The 20,374-nt window shown below is 44.8% G+C and overlaps 1 protein-coding gene across 1 annotated transcript in view; it reads right to left on the minus strand.

Annotated features, from left to right (window-relative positions):
• Positions 1-20,374, minus strand: part of MED13L (mediator complex subunit 13 like) — a 174,489-nt gene that overhangs the window by 43,097 nt on the left and 111,018 nt on the right. The window contains exons 6-8 of the mRNA XM_017831317.1: positions 5,710-5,855; positions 4,232-4,426; positions 3,680-3,871 (exon numbers count right to left, since the gene is read on the minus strand). Of these exons, the coding sequence (XP_017686806.1) occupies positions 3,680-3,871; positions 4,232-4,426; positions 5,710-5,855 (533 nt within the window). The remainder of the gene's footprint in view (positions 1-3,679; positions 3,872-4,231; positions 4,427-5,709; positions 5,856-20,374) is intronic.

The raw sequence follows: 20,374 nt of genomic DNA on the forward strand, positions 1-20,374 counted from the left end.
ATCCCTGCAAGTGTCCAAGGCCAGGGTGGATAAACTTGGAGCAACCTGGGCTGGTGGGAGGTGTCCCTGCCCATGGCAGGGGGTGGGACAAGATGGGCTTTCATGTCCCTCCCAACCCAACCCATTCTGGGGATTCTTTGCTATTTCTTTATACCATGCTTGAATTGAGATACCAAACCTGCTCTGCTAAAGTTTTACAACTGAGAAGCACAGAAGTTCTCAGCAGCTGATCATCAGTACATATAACACACACTATTAACACAGATGTGAGGCTCTCAGTATGTGGTATCCGTGTTGATTATCAAAGAGATAACAAAGATATCACCCAACACGCTGAGAGCCTGAAAACCCTTGGCTTATGCTCTGCCCTTCCCTTCTCCCTGCCTGTGCTGCAGAAGCCATTCCAGGGACTGCAGGAGCAGACGTTTCTTTTCCTCCCATGCCGTGTTTTTGTTTAGATCCCTGAACTCCAGCACCCCCACCCTGCCAAGCCCGAGCTGCAGCAGCAGAGGGAGCTTTGGCTCCGTCTGGGCTGGGGGAGCCGGGAAGGATGTGCTGCATTTTAACAAGGTCAGCTCAGTGCACAGAACACTTTGTCCTCCTGCCTGACGCAATGCAAGGGCTGAGGGGACTCACTGCTGCTCATCCCTGCAGCCACACGGGCATCCTGCTCCCTTCCAGCAGCTGACTGGCAAAACACAGCTTTTAAAAGCTGTGCACAAGCTGCCCAACCCTGTATCTTCTTTGGTTCCTCATGTTATAGATTTACTTCTCCAGTTAGACCTTCCCTGGTTATCTTCCTGCAAAGTCAAGCCCCTAAAACCCTGGACGTGTTGTGGCTCTTACCATGTATTCCCCTGGGTTTTAAATGTTCTGTAACACTGGGAACTTGACAGGTGATCAAAAACCCAGGTGGAAACTTCAGAATTAACAAATCCATCCTCCTCTGGCAAAGGGGGGGAGGAATTTGTGCATAAAGACAAACATAATGTGCACACAAACAAGCATCCTGTACTCTGCTATAGAATGCCAGATGCACCATACATGGCAACAGCAGGAGGAAAATAAAGTATGATGGGAAAATAGGGTTAAAAGAGACCTGAAAAGATCATCTAGTCCATTCCCTGCCTCAAAGCTGGATTAATATATTTGACTAACCTGTTTCTTAAAAACAAACACAGAAAATTCCCCCAACAAACCCCCCAAAGCCCACCACCCCTCTGCTGATGGAACTTCTGTAGCCTCCCAACAGCCAATTATTCCAACACTTCATCATCCTTCCTCAGAGCAAGTTTTCCCTCCTGTTCAACCTAGTTTTGCTCTGCTCCAGTTTAGGTTCATTACATATTGGTTGCAGAGAAAAGCCTCCTCTTTGATTCTCTGAAGGCTGTTACACCACCTCTCCTTCAAATCCTGCTTTTCTAGACTAAACAACCTCAATTCTTTCCATCTTTTCCCAACTGGACACGGCACTAAACCCACATTTCAACTGGTATTGGGCAGAACTGAAGTGTTATTCACGTGCCTCAGGCTAACCCAGTTTATTTATTCCATTTGCTGATTCTGGACTGTGTGGCACGTTTTTTCCAATCCATTTCTCCAGTTTTTCAATGTCTTTTAAAATGGTTTTTGATATAAAATAAAGGGATCCTTTCACTGCTTGCTGGAGAGGCACCCCTGTGATAGGAATTCATATTGCCCTCAAACAATAGCAGAGATCAAACAGAAGCTGTGACTGCCAGATTGGACAACAAGAACACTTTTATATAACTGATAGTTTATAAATATTCAGCAAGAGAATCCCCCTTGTGATATTGTACAAGTTGAGAAATTGAAAAATACAATAGCACATTAAAACATGCATCAATACTTGAATAGAGACTTATTTGAACGTTGATTGTCTTGCTTCAGTTTGTTACTAATTAGCTTTTTGCTTATTTTAACTACCAATTCCCCTGAAAAACACTATTCCAAGTGAATTTACACCTCACATTCTGCATTATTAGCAGTAAATATTAAATACTTTGTCTTCATCTGCAGGCACCATTCATGGACAAGTGAATCCAGACATGTTTTTCCATGGCAGAGAAGTCAACAATCACTGTTTTTCTTTGGCTTTGCATCAAGATTCAAAGGTTGAGAGAGCTGGGGGAGGAATTGTATCAGTGTACACAAACACCTGACAGGGAGAACAGACAGGATATAACCAGTGAAAGGGGAAGAGGGGATGGGCATCAACTGAAACACCAGGAATTCCATTTAAACCTTCTCCTGTGAAGGTGGAAGCCACTGGAACAGGCTGCCCAGAGAGGCTGTGGAGTCTCTGTCCTTGGAGATACTCAAAACCTGAGTGGACAATGTCCTGGGACAACCTCAACTACCTTGTAACTCTGTTACAATGGCAAGTCTGTAAAGAGCAAGTGCAGAAGATAATCTACACAGGAAAAAAAATAATTAGTTGTAAAAATACCTTCAAAACACAGTCTGCAAAAGAAATAAAAAAATCACATAATTTCTTTTTTCTATGTCAGTTGTTTTCTTCTTTATTATCTCAGAAGTTTGCACTCAAACAGATGTTTGACACCTCTGTTCCTGAGCTCCCATTTGAAATGGCAGTTCTGAATTCTTCCAGCATAACCACACTGAGAACCACTGATCATCTTAAGGCCCTGACTGTGTTCCAGGTGCTGACAGGGTTAGATATTCATTCTCATGTCTCAGGAGGCACAGGATACACACATACACTTCAACCAGATGAGATATTAAGGACCTTGTACCCCACATGCCAAGCACTTGGACGGTTGCTGAGATCAGAACTGCTGGGGATCCACGGAAAAGGACACACTGTGTGCCCACAAAACATGGAACTGCCATGCAGGACTCCATGTGCCATCTGCACGTGATGCCAGCCCATGTTGGACCTCCTTTGGGAAGCCCAGCTCCTTCTTAACCATTCCAGAGGCTTAGGAATTCCTTTCCAATGGCCTTTAATCAAAACCAAGCTGTGTTGGGCAAAAAGAGCAGCTAGAATTTGCAAGTTTTTATGATACCAACGTAAGTGCTTAGTTAAGTGCTGAATTTCTAGTTCTTTATAAAAAGAGCTACCTACTCTTGCACAGGATCACAGAAAGGTTTGGGTTGGAAGGACCTTAAAGCCCATCCAGTTCTATCCCCTGCCATGGGCAGGGACACCTTCCACTATCCAAGGTTGCTCCAAGTTTATCCAACCTGGCCTTGGACACTTCCAGGGATCCAGGGGCAGCCACAGCTTCTCTGGGCAACCTGTGCCAGGGCCTCCCCACCCTCACAGGGAAGGACTTCTTCCCAATATCAAACCTGAATTCCCCCTCTCCAAGGGGAAATTCACTGTGCTCTTGTACCACAAAGAATCAACACCCTCCCAACAAGGACACCAACACTCCATAAAGTGGCAAACTCTGCCTAAACCACTGTCAGAATCCAGGCTCTCAGGTCTTTGCACCACTGGACAAAGATGAGGCACTTACAGAAAACGGAGCTTAACTGAATTCTCCAAGCCTGGTTTAAAGGTGTGTCTTCTTTGGGGGCGTTTTAAGCCTTGGCTACAGCGAAAGTTCTCCCCTAACTCTCAGTCCCCTGCCTGCCTTTGATGTGCCCCTGTTCACACCCCACCCCTCCCTGCCCCAGGCTCAGTGCTCACCCAGAACAGCCTGCTCCGGAGAGGTGGGGGGAGTGAGTGGCATCCCACAGGTACTGGCAGGATCCTTCACGCTTCCCAGCCCCTGCTGTCCCACATTTACGTGGCCTCCGGCACTGGCAGCGCTCTGTGACACGGGGATGTCACTCTGGGAGATGAGAACAAAGGCTGAAGGATACACCATCCTCACACCACCTGCGGAGAGAGGGAGGGAAAACCATGAAGTCTTAAACACAACTGATCATATCCAGCATTCTCAGCCGCTTGCACTTGTTCCCAACGTCGATTTGACAAAACTTATCATGTGAAATATCAAAAAAATATCCTAATACACATCTAACCCTCTGCAACCAGGACTGAGCTGAGACAAGCAGCTCAGCACTGTGAATAATAGCATGTGGGATACAGGGAGTACAAAAGCTTGAGGCAAGATAACTAGTCAGATGTTCCAGTGTCAAGAGAGGCTACATGAGAATATAGGAAAATTATAATGGCTGGTTTTGATTAATTAGATCCCCCCCCCCAAATCACGAGGAGGAAAATATTGAAACTCACCAACAATGACTTCGACTGCCACAGGGAAATCATTGTCATAGCCCAGCTCCTCCTCCTCTTTCATGCCTTCTTTCTTCTTCAGCACCATGGGGTAGAAGTACTGCCACTCCTCCATCAGCTTCCGCGTGGCTGGGTCAGACATCTTGTAGGACTGGCCCGTGAGGGTCCCGTTGAGCCCGTAGGGACTCACCAGCACTGCAGAGGGACAGACACAGCCCTGCAGCAGCTCTGGGGGGGACCTGCACCCCTGCACAGCCCCATCCAGCTGGGAACAGCTCTGCCCTATGGGACCTGCACCCCTGCACAGCCCCATCCAGCTGGGAACACAGCTCTGCTCCTCCCTCTGCCCGGGCAGGGAAGGATCTGGCTCCAAGGGCAGCTGCTGCAAACCTGGGCAGGGTGTGAACCTAAACCTGCACTGGCCCTGCACGGCTCCTCCTCAGCTAAGAAGGGACCTTTCTGCACTTCAGGCCAATAACAATTCCCAGAGTTAATGAATTTCCACTAATTTCAGGGTAGTGAAGCAGCACTATGGCAAAGGGATGAGTGTGCATCCTTTGCTTTCCCAAGGAAGGACAGAGGACAGGAACACGAGACTTCTTACACAACCCAAGTCACAACAAATAAGGAAAACAAGTTGTTCAACAGCAGGGATTTCCATTCCCACTCAGTTTTGCTTTTAGCCATATTTGATTTGAGAGAGCTGTGAATTTTGCTCACTGGAATAAAATCTTCTATGATTTAAGTGCCTGAGCCTCTGTCAAAGCTTTACATTTAGAAACAAAATGTTTTTCAATAAAGCTATAAATTAACATCTCTATAAATGATCATTTTATATGTCTCTGGGTGTGTTTTTTTTTTTTTTTACTCTATGTTGAGCTTTATAAAGATTTCTGCTTTATTTGCTTTGAAATTACGATTTCAGACCGTAGCAAAGACAGCCTAACTCAGTGACTCAAAATCCTGAAGGGTTTGGGTTTTTTTTTTTAATGTAGAGCAACACAGCAAAACTGCATCACGAATTTAACAAGCCATCAACTGAATTCTGTAAAATTCTCATTTCTTACGCTGGCAAGTAAACAGTCACGGATACTTCAAGTTTTTCATTGTTCCTGATACTTTTTCACGCCCTTTTTTAAAAATAGGTTAGTAAATAGTTGACTGGATGAATGGAAAGCACTCCTAAGTCAGATAAGCTCAGAAGCTTCAGATTTGAGCCCAGACATAAAATCAAATCAGTGCACTCACTTCCTTAAACAGTAAGCATTTTTAAACAAAATGTTATTCATTTCTTTGCTTTCCTTGCTATAAGAATGTGCCTTTAAAACCAGTGTTAACAGGTAGAAACTGCTGGAGGATTCCCACACCGTTCGCTGGCTACGGCGTTGAATCCTAACAACCTTTTTCCTTGCATCCCCAACTTCCTGAGCAGAACCTGAGCCCCGAATTGCAGAGAGCTCCCAGGCCAGCTGCCATACCTTGGAAGGGCGAGGGGGAGGACTGTGCCATCTGGATGTGCTCCTCGGTGATCAGGTAGATGGGCTGGTGCTGAGCGATCTCCACGCTCGTGCACACGTTGCTTTCCCCGTGCAGGAAGAAGGTGAAGGCACAGGACAAGTGTTCACTGCAAGAGAAACGGCTTTATTAGCGTGGAAAGGAACTCTGAGCAGGCTGTGCCTCCAAACACACCCCCTCCTGTCCTCAGGCTCACTGCTGATTGATAATCAAATGTGACAGAAGGATCTGTCACTGCACAAATCACTGACAGTGCTGGCAGCTGCCTCAGAGACGGGTCTTCCTACTGGTTTAAAATTATAAGTTCATTACAGACAAATGGGATTTGAACCAGGAGTCAAGCAGTAAAAATAAGGGTCTTCAGAAATTCCTCTAAGTTCTAGTCAAGTTGCAGTCCAGTTCTAATTCAAGTTCTATTCAAGTTCTATTCAAGTTCTATTCAAGTTCTATTCAAGTTCTATTCAAGTTCTATTCAAGTTCTATTCAAGTTCTATTCAAGTTCTAGTCCAGTTCTAGTCCAGTTCTAGTCCAGTTCTAGTCCAGTTCTAGTCCAGTTCTAGTCCAGTTCTAGTCCAAGTTCTAATTCAAGTTCTAATTCCAGTTCTAATTCAGGTTCTATTCCAGTTCTAATTCAAGTTCTATTCCAGTTCTAATTCCGGTTCTATTCCAGTTCTAATTCAGGTTCTATTCCAATTCTATTCCAGTTCTAATTCAAGTTCTATTCCAGTTCTAATTCCGGTTCTATTCCAGTTCTAATTCAAGTTCTAATTCCGGTTCTATTCCAGTTCTAATTCAAGTTCTAATTCCGGTTCTATTCCAGTTCTATTCGAGTTCTATCCAAGGGAATAAAAAAAGGGAACCTGAAAGGCCTAATACCTCATGAGAATCTCCATTAAGGAACATAAAAGCACATGAATGTTATGAAATGTTGACAGTGGGCTAAGGTGACCCACGGATTGGCCACAGGTTATCCAGTTTAATGTGAAATGAGTGCTGTTGAAAACGTTCTCACTTCATTCTGCCCATGGAACAGCCTCCCATCACAGCAAACTATTTGCTTCAACACTCCTTGCCAGAAAGCCACGAGAAAAAAAGAAAACAAAGCACATTTTGTGCCTTTTATCATCGTTTGAATGGAGTGGAAATGCTCAGAGCTGCAGTGGGAAGCATGCAGCAATGCTCCTGTCCAGTTCAACAGCTGGGCACACTTTGAGGGGTGTTGGCTTTGGCTCCGGGCCATCCTTGGTGGGACCTGGGTTTTAGAGACAGCTCTCACTCCCTTCAACTCTAACCATCTAACAGCCTGTCCTCGCTCCTCTGTGAGCCTCAAAACCTTACCACCAAAAAAGGCACCAAGAAAATGGTCAGCTGAGCAAAATCTGGAGAGAAAAGGTGACTTAAGTGACAGGTGACAACTGCACTTCCTTGGTGCTGCCATCCTGGATTCTGAAGTACTTCAGAGCAATAATTGAATTCCATGAAATAAAAGGTTTCCTTAGATTTTGATTTTCATGAGGGAAAGAAGTTGCACCACCCACAGTGTTGAAGAAGTAAATAGATTATTAATTTACATAAGGAGGGAGGGAGGGAACAGGACATGGGACAAAATGGGTCACAGATTCCAGGTATTTCTATCCAGCTGCCTTGCCCCCAGAGGAAAAACAAACCAATTCATGCAATAAAAACCCCTGAACAATGGATTTCTGCACACACAAGAAATACAAAATTAAAGCGAAGCCCAATTATTTAATCAAAGCCCATTAGTTTCCTTGCACAGGATGAGAGCCTTTGATACAAAAAAAGTCTTAACAAATAAAAAACCCCATGAGAAATCTGGTCTAAGATCAAGTGGGGATAATTTCTGCACAGAGTCCACAGCAGCAGGTTGGCCTTTCTAAAGCAGAGAGCAAAGCTATTTGTAAAGGAGGTATTTTCAACCCCTGTCTTTAGGATATTACAGAAATCCTCTGGATTCTGCAAGCTTCCTACAGGGTTTGACTGGGGGTCTTGCTTGGCTGCTACTGAACTGAAGAGAAAAAACTGCCTTTTGGGACCACACAAGGACCCTTTTGAGTCTCCTGCAAAGTGGTCTGGCAGGAACAGACCATGGAACATTCACAGCTCCCCATAAACACTGTGAGAATGAGAAATACACACAGGCAGGGGCTAAAAGACAACAGATTCATGTTCTTGGAGGGAAGGGAATGCATGCCAGGACTTTCAACGGAGAATCATCCAACACCAGAATTAATCATTAAGATCAGAACGTTAGCCTGGGAATAAAAGTGTATAAAACTAATTGTAGGGAGAAAGGTACACGGGTACAGTATTAGCCCATTTTGCTTTCCTGCAAATAGGCCAGATTAAAGAATAATAGGAATGAATATTCCTGCTGATGCCCAGCAACAAATACTTCACTAGTGAAAGATGGATCATCTCTAGCACTGAATCCAAACTAAATCAGGCTCAGCTCTAGAAAGAGCCCAACAGAACTCCATCACTCCAGTGTTTCTTCTCTTCAGAGCAGAGCTCCTGGAGCTGCTGTCCCTGCTGGCACGAGCACCCCCTGCCCAGCAGCTCAGACTATCCAGCTCCAAGCCCTCTGTGTCCTCCCTGGGCTCCCCCACCCGGCTTTGCTGGAGAAGCAGCAGCAACAGCAGAGTTCAGCTCCTCTGGTTCCAGTCACTGCCATAAGCTCAGCTCTCAGGACCAAAAATAACAAAGATCAAGGCCTGGGGACTTCCTCCCTTCCTCCCAAGTCCTGGCAGATCCCGAGGAAAACGTTTACTTTGGTACCAAAGTGGAATTTCATTCCAAGGAAGTGCTGTCAGCACACTGCTGATCCCGCTCTGGCATGTGCTCCCAGGCTCTTGACATTCCTGCCTGCAGCACAGCTCCCAATTCCTTAAATACCAGGCTGCACAAATCACTCTCACTGCAAATGGGAGCCAGATCTCCCATCAAATCCAAGCAGAGAACCCTCCCCAAGCTCAGAGCAGCCCATCCTTCCCCGCAGCCTGAGCAGGAGGCTTGACCCGGACCCCGCTTTGCTCTGCAGCACATCCAGACACACCTCGGACCTCCAAAATCCCACACATCATCCAGGTCCTCACTGGAACCTTCCAACATCATCAATACCCAGTTTTCCTCCCAGATCCACAATCTTTGCACCAACAAAGGCACCCCAGAAACAGCCAAACACAAAATGCAGATCAGACTGGAGCTCCCAAGGACAGTCAGCACCGTGTTCACACTGATTTGGTATTTTACTTTATTTACATTTCTTTCAACCTGGTTCAAAAACTTAGGCTGACAGGCTTTTGAGAAGCCTCCCCCACTATCTCTGGAGGTTTTTAGACACACTCATTCCTGTATTCATTCTGATCAGATATTCAGAATATCAGAAACCACCAGAAAGGCACACGGGATGGCTGCCAAACTCTCTCCCCTGCTCTACAAAGCCTGTTGTAACACCTTGACTTGTCAGCTCATACCTGTCCAAGTACAATCAGGAAAAGGTCACTAATTTGGCACAGCTGCACTGTCCATTCCCTTTGCACGTATTAATGACTCACACAAGGAACAAAGGCCGGTCACCATCAGGGTTTTGAGTCAAAACTGTGACCCAGAGGAGAGGAAGAAAGGCCAGAAGTGTGAGAGCCAGGTGACCCTGCTGAGCAAGGCCCCAGCCACTCCTGACCCAGGGGGGACAACGGGCCATATATTCCCTAGAAGGAGCTCCAAATCAGAAACCTGGACCAGACTGAAGCACCTAATGCATTGGGAAAACAAATATTGGGGGCACTGAAATTCAATTATTTATGCCTTGGGTGTGGTATGGAGTGAAAATGCTCAGCCATGTCACCGGGAATTCCTCTGGAAATATATTTCAGCTGGATTAATTCAGTATAAACCCTACTGGGATTAACCCTACCAGGGAGAGTTTGAGGGTCTGAATTTCTTGCTTTCCTTGCCTTTTTCAGGCACACAGCCAGTGCCACCACACACAGATTTTCCACGAGAAAATCTCAACACAAACTTAAGTGAGGCCTGCTCTTCTCGTCCTATTCTATAAAAATCAGAAACATTTCAAAAGACTGCAGATCTGTGACAGTCCTCTGGTCACACTGAGCAGGAACTGTCTCCTTTTTTACAGGTGTTTTTTTCAGAAGCCTTTCCTCCTCTTTCCAGGTGCCTGATGGTCAGGATGGTCCATCAGTCAGGATGTCACCTTCCCAAATGGAATGTACACAACATATACAGAATATCTGTTATTTATTAGGGCTGAGGTGTGAAAAATGCTGAGCACTGTGCTCTCCAGCCAGCACAACACCTTGGCATACACTCCCAAGAATATTTCCACTATGGTCACTGAGACTTACATGCTAAAATTAAAATAACTGTTGAAACAGAAGGACAGAAATACAAAGAAATAGCAATGTCACAGAGCCTTTTGTAATGAAAGAAAAGATTTGTGTCCTTCTCCTAAGAATTGCAGGGATTTTTTTCCCCCTGTAACACAGAAGAACCTTCAAATAAAGTGTCAAACCTTCAATTTGGCACCTAATCACCTGCAGCTGCCATCAACTGCTTTTCAGCTGTTTCCTCTGGGATCTTCATTACCTTAAATAACTCTGGAGATGCCTAAAAGTGCAGCTGAATCCCCCTGTCAATGTGATATTTAGGACTTCTCATAATCTTCCTGAATGTCAATCCCTCGGTTGCTATAAATGACTTGAAGAAAATAACATTACATTAAATTTGCTCATATATAAAAAAAAATCAGATGAGGATTAGGAAAATCTGACTGTGTTTAACCAGCACAACGTTGGCAGAGAGAGGAGAACATCTGATGCATTCAGGTACTGTTTCCAGTTGTTGGGAGGTTTGTATAAACACCCACTGGAGCCTGAGAGTGAATTTAAACTGTAAAGAGATTATTTTTAATCACCTCAATGACAAAAATGCCAACTTAAAATCGAGTTTGGAGTGTAGGTACTGAAGCACACCTGTGTATAAAGCCAAACTGAACCTCACAACAGATTTCCACATTTGTCATGTGTTTTAAAATCAATTACCTCAGGAAAACAACAATAAAACCTGCCAGTAACAATTACTTTGGGATTTGGGGAAGAAGAACCTACAAAAAAACCTTAACTGAACATAACCAATTTTTTTTTTCCTTATCAGAGGGACATTTGCTAATAGTTTCACTATATGAATTTTATCATTATTATTATTAATTTAATGACTGGAATCATCCCTGCCAATCTTGGTTTGTCCCAAACACTGCAACCTCTTTACACACCTGGGAAGGGCAGTGGGAACCTGATGCCAAAGCTGACAGGGAAAATTCCTTGGAAGAACATGGTGAAAATCTGAGAATCCTGTGTTTGTACATATTCATCCTATTTTTAGAACAATTTCAAGATGAGTGTTTTTAAATATTTATTTCTCCACAGAGGAGGTTGATGTCCCTCCCCTGCCTCTGGGCTGCTGGCAGCCTCTTGTTCCTCTCCTTTATTTTATAAGCAATTGTCCATAAAGCCACTGGGTCTGGACAATTAATTGTATTTTGTGATCAATACATTGCATGGCTGCTCTAATTCTCCTCAAAATTAAGGCTGGGATCTGAAAGCCCTCAATTCAAAGTTACCCTAAAACAGCTTTATTAAGCCCGATCTCAGAAAAGAGGCAGCAGCAAGGCACAAGCATTAAGAAAACAGTCACACCAAATCACTTGTTTGATGGGGACTACAAAAAAGAGGGCATGAAAAGGCAGGTTTGGAACGTAAGAGTGAGAGTATAACCAAATAATTTCCTTTAAATTTGTCTAAAGCAACAGGACAGGTCCCAGTGGGGTCTGGGCAAGAGATGGCACCACCTGGACACCCCAACACTCTATAGCACTCCTGAACAAAAATGAGCAATCCAGGATGAAAATCACCTCTTCTTAAATCATCCAGAAATAAAAACCCCTCGGTGAAGTCTGAATTTGAACCAGGTCCCACAGTGGGATGGGAAGAAAGGCTTTGATGTCAGAGAAGTCAGTCAGAAGAGCCTCTGTTGCAGGGCAGAGTGGCCTGAAATCCTGGGCAGTGCACAGTGGGATTCCCCCCAAGTGAGAGGAATGCTGGACCCTCCCCGTGCCCAGAACTCCAGCACGTTCCTCCAGGATGGACCATGGCCCAATTTGGGAGCTGCAGGGACAGGCAGCAGCTGTGGCAGCAGGGAGAGCTCCCTCACACACTCCAGGAGAGCAGAGAGTACCCGGAGCTGAGAGCGGGCAGCAAACGGAAAAGGCCGGGACACGTTCTCTGGCCTTTAGGGGAAATCACACATTCAAAAGGTTAAAAACCCCCAGCTCCCAAAAAAGAGGCATTTCCACAGTGATTCCCAGGCATTCCCTGGGAAGAGGGCTGGCTGCACTGCTCCCAGGCAGGCAGCAGATCCAGGAGAGGCAGCAGGATGAGAGCAGGGCCTGGCTGGTGTGACGAGCAGTGCCCACGAAGTCTGAGAGGTAAGATATTCCTGTGGCATTCCTCGTGCCTGTGAGTAACCCATAACAGACCCTCTGCCCACCAGCTGGGATCTGAACCCTGCCCAGGCTGGAATCCCAGTGAGTTATCCAGAAGGACAGCTCTGGGAGTTCACAATATACATTCGAGAATCACAGCACAATTGGGAACAGGTTTTGCAGACACCACAGCTAAACCAAAAACGAAAGCATTTCCAGACACAGCCAATTCCAGAGTTTTCTGGATGCCAACAGCCTTCCAACAAATGGCAGGCAGCACAAAAACCCCATTTCTGCCCTGGGATGGAGCCCTCACAGCCGTAATCTCTCTGCTGCAGCCTCTCACAGATCCACACTCAGATATGGGAAACACCAACCTGGGAACTCCTGCTGCTCTGTCACCCCAAACATCAACCCCTGGCCACCAGAGGCTCAGGGCCACCCTGGATGCAGCATCTTCTCTGGGCTGGAGCTGCAGACAGGGCTGGGCACTGCCCTGCCTCCAGTTGGAGCTTGTTCCAGGGCTAAGGAAGAGCTGGGCACTGCCCTGCCTCCAGCTGGAGTTTGTTCCAGGGCTAAGGAAGAGCCGGGCACTGCCCTGCCTCCAGCTGGAGCTCATCCCGAGGCTCAGGATTGTCCCAGGGCTAAGGAAGAGCAGCTGAACCCAGGTGTGGCAATTATTTCGCTCTGTCACAGGGCCTGAAACATCTTTTCTTTGTGTTCATGAGCAACAGTGTCACAAGGGACACTGACACTTGGTGACACAAAACCAGCCTGGATTTCTGTCTCATCTCTGCCCCAAGTCACTAATCTTTGTATGGCACAGAGTAAGAACATAGAGGCCAAGTTGCAGATTAAAATCATATTGTTTGGCAACGATTCCTTGTCTCTTTGTTATCTCTTCCTCTCCCCAACCTCAAAGAAATAAAAAGAAGGGAGAAGAGAACATCAGTTCCCAGAACTACCAGGCCTTTTAATAATTGTATTTATAAATCCTTGTGTTGTCTCACATATCCTATTGGATTTATTTTTTTTAATGTATGAGATGTACATGCAGAAACTTGGTATAAACACGAATTGCCCTCAGTGTTTTGGCAGGGGTGGAGTAAAGCCCCGAGGTCACAGTTTGCCAGCACAGCAAGCACTCAGATAACATTATCTCAACACTTGCTGTGTTACAGACTTGTTATCTCCACAGTCCCTCAGTTGTCACCAGCAGAGCCCCCTGCCAAGGCTAGGATGTGGCTCACCAATGGGATTCTCTCCATGATCCCATCTCCAACCAGCTCCCATCCTTCCCTCAGCACAAATTTAAGGATGAGCTGCCAGCCCGGAGGGACACTGGGGTTTATCCTCTGAGTGCAGAGGGAATGTGTTCTGCAGTGACACCCCCCTCCTTCCCACCCTGAAACCTACACCCAGGAAGAAATCCGTGTATTTTTGCAGTACATTAAAGCAGAGTTTAATATTTGGCTTTTATGAATGGGTAATCTGAATTTCTAAGGAGCTCCTCCAGCGTACTGGCATTGTGAGAGTTCCTCCCAGTACAACTGGAGTAGTTTTACTCCTGTGATCCTCAGGTACTTCCCCACAATAGGGGAAAATCTCCCACAGATATTGACAACAAACCCCTTATTTTCTATATTAGTGTTGCATGGTGAGCATGGAAATCCATTGATTTATTATTAGCTGCACATGTGCATCTAATGTGACTCGTTGAAATATGCTGTTCTGAGCTAAAAGTGCTTCTCATGACTTTTAAGACGAACTGAAGTAATTGCAAAATACACAACACTAAATAACTAAATCAGGCAGGAGGCTGCCATGGCCACTGCATTGTATTTGTCTTCTTTGCTCTTGGTATCAGTTAATACCAAAGGCAATGTGGAGTAAAAGCAGGAAGGCTGAAAGTGCCTGCATAAAGAACATTTATCAGAACATAATTTAGCAACAGGTGGCACAAAGAGTTGGTCAATACATCTGATAACAGAAAAATAAACCAGCCTAAGTCAGGGTATGGCAGTGCAGGTTTTGGGTTCACGTTTCATGCTGAAAATCCAACACATTCAAAATGGCTTTAGATGGTTCCTGCTCCACTAACGGGCCCTGATTTACCTCCTGTGGGATGGCACCTGTGGAACCCAACAGCTCTTCTGAATAAAACTTCTCAACATTAAAGACACATCAGGTTGGAAAAAATACCATCTGCAGATGAGCAGAAAAACAGAGGTAATTTCTCTCCAACAGAAATTCAGATCACTTAAAGATCTTATGTGCTAAACCGTGATTTTTTAATAAAATCTGATTTTCACTGAATCTAATCAATACCAGATAAAACTGACCAAGGGGAAAAAAAGGAAAAGGGCTTGTGGAGCCCTGAAATAACATTTCTGCAACAAAATCCCAAGCAGCATTCCTCCCTTGGCAGAGGGATGGGAAGTGCTGCAGTCAGCACTGTGCCACAACGTGGAGCTCCAGGCACTAATCATTCCTGAATGCATTTGGGGCTTCAGCATTTGTGCTGCACTCCAGAACAGAGCTGATTTACAACTACAACTATTTTGAATTATTTAAAATGCGGGCACCAAAAAAGTGATTCTGCAAGTTCATTGTATTCATTAGGAATTACAATTCTTTGTGGTGAGACACTGGATCCTGCCCCGTTCAGAAAGCACAGGAGTTGGTGTGACTGTATTTCCATTGCAGTGCAGGATATAGACTTTAAAACACAATATAAAAGCACACCGAACAAGAAACAGGGAGGTGATTAAAGTTATTTGCAGGTTAATGCCAAAACAAACACACACTTTTCACTGGAAATTCTGAGCTTTATAAGATGTATGTCCTTAAAAATCAGGAACTTGCTTATATTTGTACCAGTATTACCAGGTATTCTAAAAACAACAGTACCAGCTGGTGACAGCTACAAAATGAATTATAATGAACTAGAAGATTGTAAGAATAGATGCATTATTTCATGCTGAACATGCTCAAAACACCAACACATCAGGGAAAATGGCATATAAAGTTTCCCAAGTCCCTGCTGTTCTCACCCCTCTCTCCATGAGAGGGTTTGAAATGGGTCCTTTGGAAAATCCATCTCCATAACAGATCTAATGCTCCTTAAAAGAGGAATGCAGGCAGATAAGCTCCTGTATTCACCGTGCCACACAACTTACTCATGGCTTATTCACAACACCAACAAGTGACACAAGTTCAGTTACATGTGGAATCTCCAAAAAAAAAGCTTCTTTTTGTGCTGTTGGTGCCACACGGGCACAAAATCACCTCAGAACTGTCACGAGCAGTTGTGCTCTAGAAACCAGCACTGAAAAAGGATCCTTTTGAATACTAACAGCCCCAAACTCCAGACCAAGCCTGCCTGGCGCTGATGGAGCTTCGCCAACCCAGCGATGCCATTTTTTAGAGCCTGAGGCATAAACTGACCTTTTCTCAACAGCTCAGCCCTGCCAAGTTTAAACCCTGGGTTTCCTTCCACGTGGGCTTTCCTTGGCAGTTCTGTCAGGGCTAACACAGCCATCAGTTCCTGGGCCTCACAACATGAGCTGGATTGGGATGACTGGCACAGTTGGAAGGAGCCATCTGTGGGTCACAGCCCCACACAGAGCTGGAGCTTTGCAAAAGGCTTTCCCTTACCCCTCATAAAGATGCTTTCAGGAGTAAGAATATCATCCTTTCCATGAATGTTTGTGTCATGCTGCTGTGGAATGGGCAGCTGGTGCACGCTGGGGGTGGGTGGGCATTGATTTTATTCAAATTAAGTGAGCACAGTTTTCAGTCTCACCCCATAATTGCACTGGTTGTGTGTTAAAAGTCAGGTTAGTGATGGAATCCTGCTCAGCACACAAACAAAAAGGGTATTTAACACACGGGTACGTGGGAGTATCAAACCACATCTGCACCGGGAGCTTCATTTTCATACATTATCAGTACTCCAGGAGTCCCTTAGTGATCACATCAGGCAATTCTTTCTTTTAATGTGTCCTTGTGGCACAGATTCAGTCAGAGCCACAGACGAGTCTGTCCCCAGTCTTTGCTCTGGGCTCTACCAGACTCCACCCTGCACATTTTAGAAGAGTGTTAACAAGGGACAACCCAGGAATTCTTCTATAACAAAATGTCAAAAATTAACTAAATTCTGCCTCGAGTTACACCACAATTAGCTCAGAAAGCTAAAAATTTAATGCATTTGATAATTTGTTTTGCCTTAGAAATGTCTTTCAGCTCCAAAGCCATTTGTTAGAAGTGATTACCCTAAATACCCCTGTAACCTGAGCTGAGCCCTGCTGGGTGCATTTTACAGGGCTACTCTGTGATTATGTCTGCAGTGCCTGAAAGGTCACAGCATTTGTTTCTGTAACACACGTGCTGTTCTGTGTACAAATAACAGCTCTGAGTCCCTCAGACACCAAACATTGCCTCACGTGGGAACCCCGAGCTGAGGCAACCACCACAGTGCTGTGCAAACCAGGCCAGGGAGACCTGAAAATGGAAAATAGGAGAAGAAAACCAGCTGCCAAGGGCTCCACAACCACCCTGACTACAACTACCACCACAGAGCTGTGCAAACCAGGCCGGGGAGACCTGAAAATGGAAAATAGGAGAAGAAAACCAGCTGCCAAGGGCTCCACAACCACCCTGACTACAACTACCACCACAGTGCTGTGCAAACCAGGCTGGGGAGACCTGAAAATGGAAAATAGGAGAAGAAAACCAGCTGTCAAAGGCTCCACAACAACCCTGACTACAACAACCACCACAGAGCTCTGCAAACAGGTTAGGGAGACCTGAAAATTAAAAATAGGAGAAGAAAACCAGCTGTCAAAGGCTCCACAACAACCACCACCACAGTGCTGTGCAAACCAGGCTAGGGAGACCTGAATATGAAAAGTAGGAGAAGAAAACCATCTGTCAAAGGCTCTACAACAACCCTGACTAGAAGGTATAAAGTACAAGGGGAAATAATACATGAACGTGAGGTGACTCTCAGAGTAAGGCAGAGAGGAAGTCACTGCCACTTGCATCACGTGTTTAAATTGGGGAGGGGTTATGTGCAGCTTTAAAAGGAATTGGTCCAAAATCTTCACAGAGAATTCTACATAAATCCTAAAAACGGGGCCCAAAAATCATGGCAACTGAGGTCTCATAAAGGACAAATGTTTCTTGCAATCTGTAATGTAGGTTAATGCACCCTTCACCCCCCTGGAAGCTCGGTGCTATTATCCAAAGCAGCATTATATTAGATTAAGGCCACATAAAACCCACAGCAAACCCAAGGAGAAGAAGGGCCACAGACCCTTTGTTGTCGTTAAATTCACCGCAGATGAAATTCGATTTATCAGGTCCGTTCACAGAGCAAGCACATCAACAGGGGGAACTGTGGTTACTCAGCTTGTTCGACAAGGAAGATCATTATTCTCGAGGTCTAAAAACTATTAATGCAGTTTTGATTTGTGCTTTCAAGCAGCTGCTTCCCACAGGCTCCTCGTGGGGAAAAGGAGAACCAAACACTTTATTTATCCCGAGTTTTATGTCACAGATTCACACGACCTCAAGGGGAAATTCAGACCCTTCAGGTTTTAAGCCCCTGTGCCCATTTTTGGGAGGCAGTTTTTTGTTTCTCTGGCGAATCCACACCAGCACTGGGAGCTCTGCAGGGAGGGACCAGCCCTGCTCCTGGAACGTGTGAGCTGGGGAACTTCTGACCATCTCCCACCAAAAATTCAGTAATGACAACTGCAAACAGCGTTTCCAGGTGCTGGAAGACTCAATTCCCCTCTGTGTTCACTTCTCCCACACACAGACTCCTCTGCCATCTCTGCAGGGTTACAAACCCATGGGAATAACCCAGTGTTTCCAATTACAGAACAGGAGGAGATATGAACCTTGATGGAGAGCTTTAATATTCTGAGGACTTGCAGCTGAACTCTTAAACGTGGCAGGAGGACAGCACTACTGCAAAGGGAAAGAAAATAACTGTACCTTGACTGAATTAAAAAAAAAAACAATCAACCAAACATAAAATACCCCCAAACAAGGCAGCAAAGCCAAGCACCTCCATCTCCCTGCATTTCTTTGCACTGCACACCTTGCTCAGCATAAAATGTCCTTCACACTTCCCTTGAAGAGCTCGGGGTTTAATGAGTGACACAGAACGGAGCCAGATTTCTCAGAGACCTGATCCTCATTCATTTCACAGCCTGGTCTCACAGAAAATTTGTTCTCCTTTGCTGTACAGCCTGTAAAAGAGGCTGCAAAAGCTGTAAACACCTCCTAATACACCCTGAAATTCGTGCTCTAAGCCTGCTGCCAGCTGTCCTTTAGGAGGATGGCTGCACAAAATTATTTCACATGTGTCCATTATGCAGCATGATCACGATTAATGGAATAAATTTTATGATTCAAAACAAATTAAGCAACATGTAGAAAATTCTAAAGCCATGAAAAATGCATTAATTTATTCACTGCCATGCATTTGTGATCTTTCCACTTTCGGAGTGCAGTTTAATTGACTAGTTTAGAGACCAATTAATCCCTTTACATTTAAGTCAATCACTGAATCCTCTCCAAATAATTTAGCTCCTCCAGGCTGCCTCCCATTGGACGTCCCTGGAGAGGGAGTGCAGTGGAAACAGGTGGCACACAAATCACATTTAGGAGAAAGACCTGCATTAGCAGGGATGTGAAGTATTAAAGATGAAGATGCACAGTTCACTCAGCCATATTCCCTCTCTGTTCTCCAGCACTCCAGCTCCCAAGCCTGTCCTGAATGATTTCTTTTGGAAAATGACAACTGCAGGTCCCACATCGTTATGTTCCTTTTGGTTAGTTTTCAGCCCTCACCCACCTCTTCTCTCTGCAGGCTTTCCCTGTGTCCCCTTCCTCTTCTACCTTCTGGATGTGTAAGTTTTACACTCTCATTTCTTAACTGGAAAGCCCAAAACTTCAGGTTCTATAACACCCACCTTCCAGGATTAGTCTTCTGTAATCAGGACTCGCTTCTTCTTGCCAAGCACAGTAACTAGTTTAACAGATTTAGTCACACTGTGTACCACTGCACAAAGACCATCATTTCATTTCTTCAGGAGGTACATGAAATAATTTGGTATCAAAACAGGGAGAGGTGGATCCCTCAGCCAAGGAAATCATTACTCAGAGGGGTAACACAGGTATGGGACAAGATCCCAACCCAGTGACCTCCAGCAACACAATCTTAAGATGGGGCAAAAAAATCAACATATTGAGGGGTTTTTGCCTACTAAAACCACTCCCAATATCACAGTATTAGAACAGGATGGGATGCTTGACTTTCCCACAGAATAACACCTTGAAGGGTATCCCAATTGCTGCAGGATTTCTCTATTTAAACAAGAAGTTAAATCTGAAATGAGCCAAGGAGTTCACCTCTTCTGCAAGCTCTTCTACAACCAAGCAATTTTTCTTTTTGAAAAGAAAAATTATTTTTTCTCCTGAAACCACACAAGGGTCAAATAAATAGAAATGAAAGGAAAATATTATTGCTGTGCATCAGTCCAAGATTTGTTGTATTTTAAACATTTACACAGACATATTATAAACAAATTATCTGAAAACTAAAGAAAGTATGTTCCAAGAACACAACTCAAGAAAAATCATGAGAAGGGAAAATAATTATTCTCATACCAAAGGCAAGGTTTTGTGGTTTCAGTTCCACCAAGTAATCTTATGATATGACTTATAATATAAATTATTCTCTCCTAGCTTTCCCTTTGAATTAAGAACAAGTTTCTGTCTAAAATAAAAAAAATAAAAAATAAAAAAACAACAAACAAAAACCAACCCAAACACCACATGAAAACATTTCTGCAGTGAGAAGTATTTTACAGAAATGCCTGAAATCCCAATTCTGTGCCTGGGCAGGAATCAAACTGCAGGCAGGGATCTCCTGAGCAGCACCCACCCACCCACCCTGGGCCACTGACTGCAACCTGGCCAGGAGGAAAAGCTGAGCTCCCTGAACTCACTGTCCAGAGGTGAAGCAGCCACACTCAAAATACCCCTGCAGTGTTTAGACTGCACAAGGTTCACAGAACTTTCCTGCCAACCCCTAA

Source organism: Lepidothrix coronata, unplaced genomic scaffold (genome assembly GCF_001604755.1).
Source record: "Lepidothrix coronata isolate B3197 unplaced genomic scaffold, Lepidothrix_coronata-1.0 Scaffold189, whole genome shotgun sequence".
Classification (NCBI taxonomy): domain Eukaryota; kingdom Metazoa; phylum Chordata; class Aves; order Passeriformes; family Pipridae; genus Lepidothrix; species Lepidothrix coronata.